Source organism: Gasterosteus aculeatus, chromosome 16, assembly GCF_964276395.1.
Source record: "Gasterosteus aculeatus chromosome 16, fGasAcu3.hap1.1, whole genome shotgun sequence".
Classification (NCBI taxonomy): Eukaryota; Metazoa; Chordata; class Actinopteri; order Perciformes; family Gasterosteidae; genus Gasterosteus; species Gasterosteus aculeatus.
Window position 1 is genome coordinate 19,442,414 of NC_135704.1, and position 11,323 is coordinate 19,453,736.

At 49.2% G+C, this 11,323-nt stretch overlaps 2 protein-coding genes across 6 annotated transcripts in view; one reads left to right on the forward strand and one right to left on the reverse strand.

Annotated features, from left to right (window-relative positions):
* The window catches only part of adcy5 (adenylate cyclase 5), a 21,999-nt gene extending 17,656 nt beyond the window's left edge, over positions 1-4,343 (forward strand). For both annotated transcript variants that reach the window (XM_078090982.1, XM_078090983.1), the window contains exons 14-21: positions 22-174; positions 329-513; positions 595-618; positions 772-904; positions 1,203-1,466; positions 1,923-2,127; positions 2,250-2,374; positions 3,241-4,343. In XM_078090982.1, coding sequence (XP_077947108.1) covers positions 22-174; positions 329-513; positions 595-618; positions 772-904; positions 1,203-1,466; positions 1,923-2,127; positions 2,250-2,374; positions 3,241-3,369 — 1,218 coding nt within the window. In that variant the 3' untranslated portion in view covers positions 3,370-4,343. The remainder of the gene's footprint in view (positions 1-21; positions 175-328; positions 514-594; positions 619-771; positions 905-1,202; positions 1,467-1,922; positions 2,128-2,249; positions 2,375-3,240) is intronic.
* Positions 3,805-10,478, reverse strand: sec22a (SEC22 homolog A, vesicle trafficking protein). 4 transcript variants are annotated; one of them, XR_013453057.1, is made up of 8 exons: positions 10,295-10,419; positions 8,299-8,503; positions 7,754-7,917; positions 7,427-7,606; positions 6,721-6,839; positions 6,449-6,514; positions 5,220-5,929; positions 3,805-5,002 (listed from the first exon to the last, which is right to left on the reverse strand). XR_013453057.1 is itself a non-coding variant. In XM_040200974.2 (7 exons), the coding sequence occupies exons 2-7, from the start codon at positions 8,478-8,480 to the stop codon at positions 5,729-5,731; spliced, it is 912 nt and encodes a 303-aa protein (XP_040056908.1). In that variant the 5' UTR covers positions 8,481-8,503; positions 10,295-10,478; the 3' UTR covers positions 5,035-5,728. The 4 variants fall into 4 exon arrangements, 2 of the variants coding, with proteins under 2 accessions (XP_040056908.1, XP_040056906.1); XR_013453056.1 differs by having other exon boundaries at positions 8,299-8,580; positions 10,295-10,411; XM_040200974.2 differs by lacking the exon at positions 3,805-5,002 and having other exon boundaries at positions 5,035-5,929; positions 10,295-10,478.
* Between the last annotated feature and the right edge of the window lie 845 nt (positions 10,479-11,323).

Genomic DNA, 11,323 nt, shown 5'->3' on the forward strand with positions numbered 1-11,323 from the left:
CTGACCTTTGACCTCCTGCAGTTCACCTGCAGCAGCCTGGACCTGCGGAGATGCCTCGGGGCGGAGCTTAACGTCAGCCTGGCCACCGCCTGCCACGCCCACCTCCTCAACGTCAGCCTGGACGCGCCGCTGAGCCTGTGTGGGGGCGACGCCCTCGTCTGCAGCTTACCTGAGGTACAGGTGTGCCCCCCCCCCCCCCCCCACTGCTTCACCCTGCCTCTGGGCCTCCTCGATTCCCTGACGCATGTGGAGATGTAGTTCCTGAACAAGGAGGGAGATTTAAAGGTGAATGTGACTCTCCCCCCCGTCTCCCCCCTGTCTCCCCCAGTACTTCTCCTCCTGTGTGCTGCTCAGCCTGCTGGCCTGCTCCGTCTTCCTGCAGATCAGCAGCATCGGGAAGCTCTTCCTCATGCTCTTCATCGAGCTGCTCTACCTGCTCGTCATGGAGGTGCCCAAAGTGAGCCTCTTCGACAACCAGGACCTGCTGGTGACGGCCAACGCCATCGCCGCCGCGTGAGTCATCGTGCGCGTGTAGATCCTGTTGTTCTGTTGTTCTGACAGCTCATTGGTTCTGCTCTGCTCCTCCCCCCTTAGTGCCAACCACACAAACGGGACGAGGTGAGCAGGACGGCGTCACCCGATCGAGCTAGCAGCGTCCGTATCGCTGATGCTAACGAGCTAACACGAGTCCGTCTTACACCCATATTGTGACTGAAAGACCTAATGTGTGTGTGTGTGTGTGTGTGTGTGTGTGTGCCCGCTGACCTCCAGCTGTGACGTGGACTCCAAGGTTCCTCTGAAGATCATGACCCCGGTCGTCATCACCGTCTTCGTCCTCGCCCTCTACCTTCACGCCCAGCAGGTGGAGTCCACGGCCAGACTGGACTTCCTCTGGAAGCTGCAGGTCAGTGTGTGTGTGTGTGTGTGTGTGTGTGTGTGTCCACAGACCGTTTGTAAGTGGGTGTACTTATGAAGTGACAGGAAGTGATCATAAATGAACTGAGGAGGACGTGAAGACACCATATATGTCTTTATGGCGTTTTCATCTGTCAATCAGCGTGTAGCCCCGCCCCCAAAGCCTGAGGGAACTTTAAGTCTTTAGAGGTATTTTGTGTTCAGTCATTCGGGTTCATCCTCTGGGGACCACGAGCACGTGCTGAACCTGTGTGTACTTCCTGCTTTGAACCCGCCCACCCTGACAGGCCACTGAGGAGAAGGAGGAGATGGAGGAGCTGCAGGCCTACAACCGCCGCCTGCTCCACAACATCCTGCCCAAGGACGTAGCCGCCCACTTCCTGCAGCGCGAGCGCCGCAACGACGAGCTCTACTACCAGTCGTGCGAGTGCGTGGCCGTCATGTTCGCCAGCATCAGCAACTTCTCAGAGTTCTACGTGGAGCTGGAGGCCAACAACGAGGGCGTGGAGTGTCTGCGGCTCCTCAACGAGATCATCGCCGACTTCGACGAGGTGAGAGGCGACGGGAGAGAAGGGGAGGAGCGAGAGGAGAGAGGAGGGGACAAGGGGAGGAGCGAGAGGAGGGAGGAGGGGACAAGGGGAGGAGGGAAAGGAGGGAGGAGGGGACAAGGGGAGGAGCGAAAGGAGGGAGGAGGGGAGAAGGGAGAGGAGGGGACGAGGAGAGGAGGGGACGAGGGAGAGGAGGGACGACGGGACAAGGGGAGGAGGGAGAGGAGGGGACGAGGGAGAGGAGGGACGACGGGACAAGGGGAGGAGGGGAGGAGGGAGAGGAGGGGACGAGGGAGAGGAGGGACGACGGGACAATGGGCGGAGGGGAGGAGGGGAGGAGGGAGAGGAGGGACGACGGGACAAGGGGAGGAGGGGAGGCTAAACGAAACTAAACGCTGTCCTCGGCTCCCTCGTGTGGAAGATGTGGCCGATGGATGTGTAACTCCTCCCCCCCTCCAGATCATCAGCGAGGACCAGTTCCGCCAGCTGGAGAAGATCAAGACCATCGGCTCCACCTACATGGCGGCCTCCGGCCTCAACGACTCCACCTACGACCGGGCGGGGCGCTCGCACATCCGCGCGCTGGCGGACTACGCCATGAGGATGATGGACCAGATGAAGTACATCAACGAGCACTCCTTCAACAACTTCAAGATGAAGATCGGTGAGGCGGGGCGGGGGGCGTGGCAGGGGGGCGGGGGGGCGTGGTCAGGCGGGGGGCGGTGGCGTTAGCGGGAACCGCACTGATGAACAGCATTTATGGTAAAGTGGTGTCTTCGCTCTCAGGCCTGAACATCGGGCCTGTGGTTGCCGGGGTGATCGGCGCCAGGAAGCCTCAGTACGACATCTGGGGGAACACGGTGAACGTGGCGAGCCGCATGGACTCCACCGGCGTGCCGGAGCGGATCCAGGTGAGTTCCTCTTTAGGGTCACCTGGCTGCACGAGGTCAGATACATTAGGGCTTAATTAAAGTAAAAGGATCAGCTGGTTTCCTGTTTTCAGAGCTGATTCATTTCGTTTGGTCCCAAACAGCTCGGAGCCGACGGCTGGATGAGAGAAGGAGAAATTTAATGAAAATGTTCAGTAAAAGAACTCCTTTATTGTGAAGCCTAATAACTAAGCTATTCACAGATGGAACATTTATTCAGAATCTTAATTATGCAGCCGAGCTTCGTGATGATAAAGAACTCGATGAGTCGGCTCAAACTATTGATTATCTGCAATCTGCAAAGAGCTGAGGTCACATTCAAAGGGAAGAAATACTATTATAGTTCATTCTGGGTTTTAAAGGCTCCAAAGGCTCAGGGGAACATAATGTACCAGATGTACAATGTACAAGACACATGATAAGTGCATAAGAGCAGCGTGTGACTTAGGCTTAAAATACTGAAAATGTACAAATATTCTGTATCTTGGATTACGACTGAAATTTGCGTTAATCTTTTGGTTAGTGTGACTCCTCCCCCTTTCTGTCCTCAGCTGATTCCACATACGTGACCCCTCCCCCTTTCTGTCCTCAGCTGATTCCACATACGTGACCCCTCCCCCTTTCTGTCCTCAGCTGATTCCACATAAGTGTGACTCCTCCCCCTTTCTGTCCCCAGCGGGTTCCACATACGTGTGACTCCTCCCCCTTTCTGTCCTCAGCTGATTCCACATAAGTGTGACTCCTCCCCCTTTCTGTCCCCAGCTGGTTCCACATACGTGTGACCCCTCCCCCTTTCTGTCCTCAACTGATTCCACATACGTGTGACTCCTCCCCCTTTCTGTCCTCAGGTGACTGCAGACATGTACCAGGTGCTCAGCTCCTACAACTACACGCTGGAGTACAGGGGGCTGGTCACCGTGAAGGGCAAAGGGGAGATGATGACCTACTTCCTCACTGGTGGACCCCCGAGCAGTTAACCTCCACCCAGTGAGATGTGGACTCACCTTTGGGGGGGCGGGGGGGGCTCTGACAGGCTGACGGACCTCTGATGGTTTAAGCTGGACTGAGACAGACTTCTCACATGTTACCTTCTTAAACTGAGGCCACATGGCGGACGGGTCAGGAGACTCCTCCCCAGGGCGGGTGGGCGGGGCCGGAATTTGAGACCAAAGATGTCCAATTGGTGGAGACATTTGTTGCCAGCTGAAGGAGACTTTTATGTTTGGCCTCCTGGACAACATGAGTGCGTGTATTTGTATTTTTATGTACTGTGTACTATGTACTATGTACTATGTCTGAACTCCCCTCCAGGTTGTCGCAGTAACGGTACGAATCGGTGGAGGTCGCGGCCCCCCAGAGGCATGGTCAACGAACGGACAGACAAACACACAAGAGGACGTCAAAGAGGAGCCTTTTCTAATCTTGACCTTTTTGTATTTTGACCTTTCGAACACCAGACCCCCCCCAGATATTTTCAGATTCTATATTTTGTACATTAATATATTTAGAGATGTAAACCGGCACGTTCCACATTGGCCGCTGTAACGCACAGCAGCAGACGCCCCCCCCCCTCATCAGATGGTACGACCCAATGAATGTCCAACGATCTCCGAGAGGCCTTTCAATGTGATGATGATGACGACGAAGAGGCTCATCCTGCTGTGTTGTTTGGTGACGTCACGGCGTTACTCAACATGACGTTGGTACCAACACGACAGCTGGTTCTGTTGGTCTGGGTCACGTGGACCACGAGAGACGGCAAATAGGAGAAAGTTTAAAGGATGAAGAGGAGCGACATCAAACTAAGTCAGTTTGGACTTTTCTCTCGAGGCGAAGCTGCTCAACAGCTTTTATTTGTGTTTAATGCACATTAGAGATTTACGTTGAATCAAATTTAAATTAACCAAGAAAATAATTACATATGGAAATAAAAATATAATTACTATTTTAATAGATTTATCTGTGATTAAATCTCAGAGCTGCTACCAGAGCTCCGATTGGCCGGCTCAAAGTCTTCAATCAGAGCTCTGCTGCTCTTCAACTTCTGAATGAATGAATCCACAAAGTTTTATCTAAGAGCTTTTTAAAAATGCTTCATTTTAGAATGTTTGAGTCACGTTCAAATTATTTTATAATACTTTGAATGCAAGTAATAGTTTTTAAAATGATAGGTCCAATTATTTGTTCCCGGGATGAATACAAAGACGACCTGCTCTGACTGAAACAAGCTTTTCTCCCAATGCGTCAGAACCACCAGGGGTCAGAGGTCAGGGGCCCATTTGTCATCATCTCAAAACACTTTGCTCTTTTTTTCTTCTCAAATAAACTGCAGAAGTGTTTCACGGTTACGCTTCAGCTGGTTGCTGCTCAGGTAGATTCACCTGGAGGGAGGTTCACTCATACGCAGGTTGTGGGTTCTAATCCCGGGAAGAACAGTGAACCACTGCGTCGCTGCTATAAACGTAATGCACAGAGGCATGAAGGGCCGCCCAGCAGGGGGCAGCAGCACCTCTTCATCACCACATTCATACAGTGAGTGAACTAACGACCATCTGATGGGAAACTTTGCGCGCTGGAGGCTCGTCTTCAGGCTCAGATGTTTGGTGTCACCTGACAGAAGAAAGACGAGGTCGTTGTCATGGTAACGTCCTACATATTTTTAATAATGGTGCAGATATGTCATTTCACATCTTCATCTGCAGCATTAAAACATTACAAACAAATGTTCAGCACGTTCTTTAAAAATCAAAAACAAGCCATGCTGAGCAGAGCAGTGAGGTCATGTGGGTGTGGACGCCACATTCTCCCATGAGCCTCTCTGACTCACGGCACTCCACTTTTTTGCTGGGAATGTTGGCAGGAAATCCTCCTGGAACCAAATGTGCCAAATGCGGAGGAGCGGCGAGCTCCACGGGCCGAGGACAGTGACCCTGGGGAGGGGGGAGGTCCTGCAACAGGAGGTGCTCTTAAATACAAACAAACATTGCATTGATAATAAATACAGGCTGGATGAGGGCAGCTTTGCATAGTCTAAACCTTTAGAGTCCTGCACCGGGTCGCTGCACATGGGGACAAAATAAAGTGCATGTGACGCACGCGCAAAACAAACTGTACAAAAACCCCTCAATAAAACGTACACTTGTTTATGCCCATATTTCCAGATAGTAATAATCAGATCAAATAGAGGTGAACATCTGTTAGCTTAGCTTTAGCCTACTGATCAGCAACGAGCTGGTGCAGGGAGAGAGGACACCTGCAGAACACCTGCAGACCCTGATGGTGGTTTTTCCTGAGCTGGGACAGTTCACGCCCGCCCGCCCCCCCCCCAGACTCCCTTCACACGTTGTAGTCCGGTGCCTTGCCCAGCGGCTGCCTCAGTTTGATCTGCAGCGTCATGAAGGCCCCGACCGCCACGTGGAAGAGGATCTGCCACACGTTCCTCTGCTCGTACAGATACGCGTTGGACAGGCAGATGAGCGCCAGCGCCAGGAAGGACTTGATGCTCCTCCAGAGGGAGAAGTAGAAGAACAAAAAGCACTGGGGGGGGGGAGAGAGAGAGAGAGAGAGGTGGGGGTGCTGCACCATGCTGGAGCAAACGCACAGTAACATTCATTCATGGTGTAAATGGATGAAGACACACAGGAACGGCAGTAACTGCTTAAAATATGTTAGCCAGTAAACAGGAAGTGACCATATTTGGACTGAAGAGGACGTAGAGACCTGTCAATCAGCGCGTAGCCCCGCCCTAAATCCCCTGCCTCATGGTCCGTGTCTGAATGGACCATCAGTCACTAAATGAACAGCATAATGTATTGAAGACTTAAACCATAAACTGAGGGAATAAATCATGAGAGAATGCAGCTTTATAGGATTAAATATCCTGTATACACACTTTAGTCTACAGTGAAGGCCATAAGGCCTGTGTGTGTGTAAGAATATAAACCCTGAGGTAAATAATGGAAACTGTTCCATTCTATGAGGTCATTGGTGCACATGAACAGCTGACGTCGTCAACGAGCCTCCTGTCTGATGCTGTGAGTGCAGCGCATCACTTACCTGATAGAGACAGGCCGCCGTGCCCAGGAAGAAGGCAATCACATAATTAAAGTCCTCGTCGTCGTTCTGCACAGCGGAACAAAGAAGAAGGCTTTTTGTGTCCAGACGTAAAAGCTACATGAAAGAAAATCCATCTCACTTTTCCGTCTAGTTTAATAGAATCTGACGGGCAGAGTGAAGCTCTTTCAACATTATCTTCCCGGGTTCTGACCCGTTACAGGTCTCGTGCACCCTGTAACGTGCTGGTAAAGTTTGACGTGGCCCCGTCTGACCTGCAGGATGCTCTCGATGGCGTGGACCCCCCTCAGCAGGTTGAGGCCTCCACACAGGAGGCTCAGCACGCAGGACACGATGCCGGGAAGAGTCACCGGCTCCAGCATCTGGGAGGGAGCTGCAGGAGAGCAGACCAAGGTCACCTTCAAGCCGCCTATTCTTCATACAGGGGGGCTGGAGACGGGGACCACCTCTTTGTAGCGCGCTTTCAACCAAACATTCCTCACAGATTTCAGTCCATATTGCCATGATAGCATCACGCAGTTACTTGAGGTGGGGAGAGGGAGGGGGGGGGTTCCTTGGCTCACTCTGCGCCCCCCCCCGCCTGAGCATGTTTGAATGCTGCAGCTGACCATGTCCATCGCAGGCGGACCACAGTGGACCAGCTTCCAGCAGCATCGCAGAACGAGTCACAATAACAGGAAAAGATTTCATCTCCTTCAATAACGGACCAAGTTACCGTTAACTTCATAAAATAAGGGAATATTTAGAAACTGATGTTATTCTGTTGGAGGAATAAACTCACTTGTAGAAAAAGAAACATCATCCGACAGAGAAAAGACCAAACGCAGAATAAGAATATTACTGCTAAAGTGAATAGAAGCTTTTGTGTTGAATTGTACGTCATGAAAACTCATTTCAAAAGGTGCAATCAATGAAATGTGTGTGTGTGTGTGTGTGTGTGTGTGTGTGTGTGTGTCCTACCGAGGTCTTTGTACTTGGAGGGGGGGCGGGTGGACGAGCCGCTGACGGCCTGCAGGTCCTCAGCAGAGAGCTGGTAGGGGGGCCGCAGCCGGATCTCCGTCTGCATGTCGGCCAGGCTGCTCTTGGTGGAGAGGGAGCGGGGGCTGTTGTAGCGCTGCTTGGTCTTCTGGATGAAGGTGTCTGGTGGAGGACAGGTGGGGGACACCCGTGGGACAGGAGTCAACTCAGGGCTTCAGTATTTACCCGATGCCTCAAACACCAAGACACCAGGTCCTCAGACACCAGGTCCTCAGACACCAGGTCCTCAGACACCAGGTCAGCGCTCACCGAACTCGATGAAGGAGTAGGGCCGCACGGCGCTGCGGATCCGCTTGGAGTCGTAGGTGACGATGAATTCCTTCTGCAGCTCGTCCAGGAAGCAGAAGGCCAGCACGTTGGGGTAGTTGGCAGTGCAGACCATCAGGTACCCGACTCCCAGGGCACTCGTGAAACTGAAAAACAAACTCAATTAATTCAATTCACGCCTTCTCTGAAAGGTCACCGGGACAACAAGACCACAAAGAGCTTTTCCGATTCTGCAGAATGCCGCTAATATTATTTCAGCACATGAGCAGAGCCTGAACGCATCACGGTGTAATGGAAGTAAGCCTCAGTTGGTGAGCGGTTAGATGATAACGGTACTAGCGCCTCCTTCTTGATCTAAACAGTGATTGGTTGTTTACAATGTCACATGATCAGAGACGAGATAAACATCAATCACCATCACCAATAGCTGTGGTGAATATTGGATGGTACTACTTCATTTACACGTTTCATAAACAAGCCCTGTTGAAAACGACCACATCGGAGTTGCACGGGGAAACGCGACCTACTTGACGTTGTACAGGCCGGCCTTCAGCGTGCAGCGGTCGGGGAACTGGCCCAGCTTCTTGGAGAGACCCTTGAGGTGCCTCTTGGTCTCCTGCAGCTCTTTGTCCTGCTCGTAGTCGGTGGAGGCAGAAAGAGGAAGGCCGTCGGCCACCCGCACCACGGAGGAGAACAGCACCGCGGACATCTTACAGCTCGGGCCTCTAGGTCCTGCAGACCCCAGGGAGGAGACACGGGTCACGCAGGCGCTTCACCAGCAGACTCCGGATCCAAACAACAACCTGGGACTTTAGTCCAAAATATAACATCAAAGAAACGTTACAGGGATCAAAGTTTGTCATGTGAGAACTTGAATACTTGACACAACCAAAAGCATTCTTTCCGCATTTTAATCTCTTAATTGATCAATGTGGCAAACATTTTCTAACTTTAACACTGCTTTTTGAAACGATCATTGACAACAATGACTATCAGTTGGACTAGAGCAGAAAAGTGTTTTTCCTTGATGTTGAAGTTTGTGAGCAGTTCTTATATGCTGTAAATCGCTAACTCGTAACTCTTGTCATCTCCTCCTGGACTACTGTAACTCTCTCCTGCAGGTCTCCTGCTGCCACCATTCAGCCTCTGCAGCTCATCCAGAATGCAGCAGCTTCACTGGTCTTTAACCTTCCTAAGTTCTCCCTCACTCCTCCACTCCTCCGCTCTCTTCACTGGTACCGGTGGCTCATCCAGTTCTAAACATGGTGCTCACATCCAGGACCTGGTCCAACCCGACACCCCGACCTCTGACCTCTCCGCTCTGCATGTGATAAACTGCTTGTTCCTCCTCACTGAGAGCAAAACACTCGACTAGATCTCCACTCTTTGCTGTCCTGCTCCTACATGGTGGAAGGAGGTCTCTGAAGACATCAGGACCACAGAGAGCCTTCACATCTTCAGACTAAAGACACACCTCTTCAGACTCTACCTCCACTAACACACTAACTAACTGTAGCACTTACACTGGACTCATAATGGTTCTTATCTACAGCAAGTTGTAAACTGGCTCATTTGTTTCTTGTTCTTCTGAGTTTGTGTCCTTGTGGTTAAATAACTTATTGTAAGTCGCTTTGGATAAAAGCGTCAGCTAAATGACATGTGATGTAATGTGAAACTATTGTAGCCGACAAAACCTGTTTGTGTCCCTTGCATCTGGCAGGAGGCTGAGGTCCATCAGGACCAAGACCTCACAAGACCACACGAACAGCTGTTTCCCGTCTGCAGCCGGGCTCATCAACAGAACTCGGTCCCCCACTGACTGACTGACATCCCACCGTCACTCCCTTCACATGTACACACACGCGTTCGTATCCTTATGGTTGAATGCGCTTTGTCAGTCGCTTTGGATAAAAGCGTCAGTTAAATGACGTGTGATGGAATATTCCTGTACTAAAAATTGTACACATTATTTTTCTTCTCTATTGAACTCTACACGTAGTCTTATATTAACGGACAGGTCCTTCAACCAAATATAGGGGCCGAAAGAAGATGAATAAACAACCACAATTAAGTAACTTTACGTCAATAACCAGTTTAATCAACTTAACCAAAAGAACAGCAAGACGTGACAGGTTGAAAGGGGGAGGCGTTGCTAAGTTAGCCAGCTAGCAAGCGGCAGGCTAAGTTAGGAAATAGTATGTTTAAATCCCCTGAGCGTCACATCTGATGGCATTGGAATCAGCATACTAGCTTACTAAAGGTTCATGTTTCCTACAAAGCTTCTATAACGAAAACAGTCAACTTGAAATATAACAAAACTAGCCAACTGTCTACGCCTGACCGGGTTAAGACTGCTAGCTACTGTTAGCAGCTAACTGCATTAGCCTGCTCTCCAGCAAATGTCCCGCTAGCGTGCTAACAAGCTAACAAGCTAGCTTCTCTGCTCACAACACAAAGGCTTTGAGTTCAGAACAGCCGAGAATACAACCGAGAAGGTCGGCGTAGTGGATTTTAAACACTTACCCGGAAAAGTGTAGCATCATGTGGACATTTATCTCGTGCAGCTACGAGGCTGCGCAGGTTGCCAGCGAGCTCGCGACAGTACGTGTTGACGTGTTGTGTCGCGGGGCATTGTGGGTAAAGAAAGCCTCTCATCAGCATCACAGAGAAAAAACACAAATGCCGTGTGAATAAAATAAATATTTGCATGACATTATTCCCAGTTAAACTAAAAAATAAAACAGCATTTCGGAAGTAGGAGCACGCAAATGAAATACAGTATTTATCATAATCATATATTTCACTTTTCATTAAATTAAGCGAAAAGAAAATCAAGCACATGGCAGTAAGGAACTGTAACTTCCTTGTATATTCATTTATTTATGTACTCTACAAATGTGTATTCCTATTTATTTATTTTGCTCTACAGTTGCCTGTATTTTTGTTGATACAAATGGGGACTTTGTCTATACATTATTTTATAGACAATTTAGTTCTTGGAACTAATGTTGTGGGTCGTGTGGACTAACATTTGCTTATTAAAGGCGTCCATAAACATGTTTTGACAGCATTCTTTGGACTTTGGACCTTGAACATTTGACGTTTACGTTTGACTGTAAAACATTTGACCTTAGATATTTTGGGAGGTAATATATATTTTTTTTATTTTACATATTTTGACTTTTTCTATCAAAATATTTTTCAGCCAGATTTTTTTCGAAAAGAAAAAATTGACTTCAGATATTTTAACATTCTTTTCAAAACAATTTTTTGACACCTTACATATTTTGACTTTTTTAAAAACAGTTTTTGACTTATTTCTTCCATGACCCTTTTCCACCTTACATAATACTTTTTCAAAAATATTTTCTACCTGATAATGTGGTCCTACTACACTTTCATCAAATACTAATTGTTTTTTAAAACATTTTTTGATTTTAGACATTGACCTATTTCCACCTTACATATTTTGAATTTTTTTCATGCCATTTTAAGACAATGTACTTTGACATCGACATTTTCATGACCTTATTCCAGTTTTCATATTTATCC

What these genes read in the sequence shown, in the direction of transcription:
- sec22a (XM_040200974.2), bottom strand. Translation starts at nt 8,480, where the DNA reads ATGTCCGCGGTGCTGTTCTCCTCCGTGGTGCGGGTGGCCGACGGCCTT. An exon ending in CTACTCCTTCATCGAGTTCG is followed by an intron (nt 7,607 to 7,753) that starts GTGAGCGCTGAC and finishes GTCCTCCACCAG; the next exon opens with ACACCTTCATCCAGAAGACC. An exon ending in CTCCAAGTACAAAGACCTCG is followed by an intron (nt 6,840 to 7,426) that starts GTAGGACACACA and finishes GCTCTCCTGCAG; the next exon opens with CTCCCTCCCAGATGCTGGAG.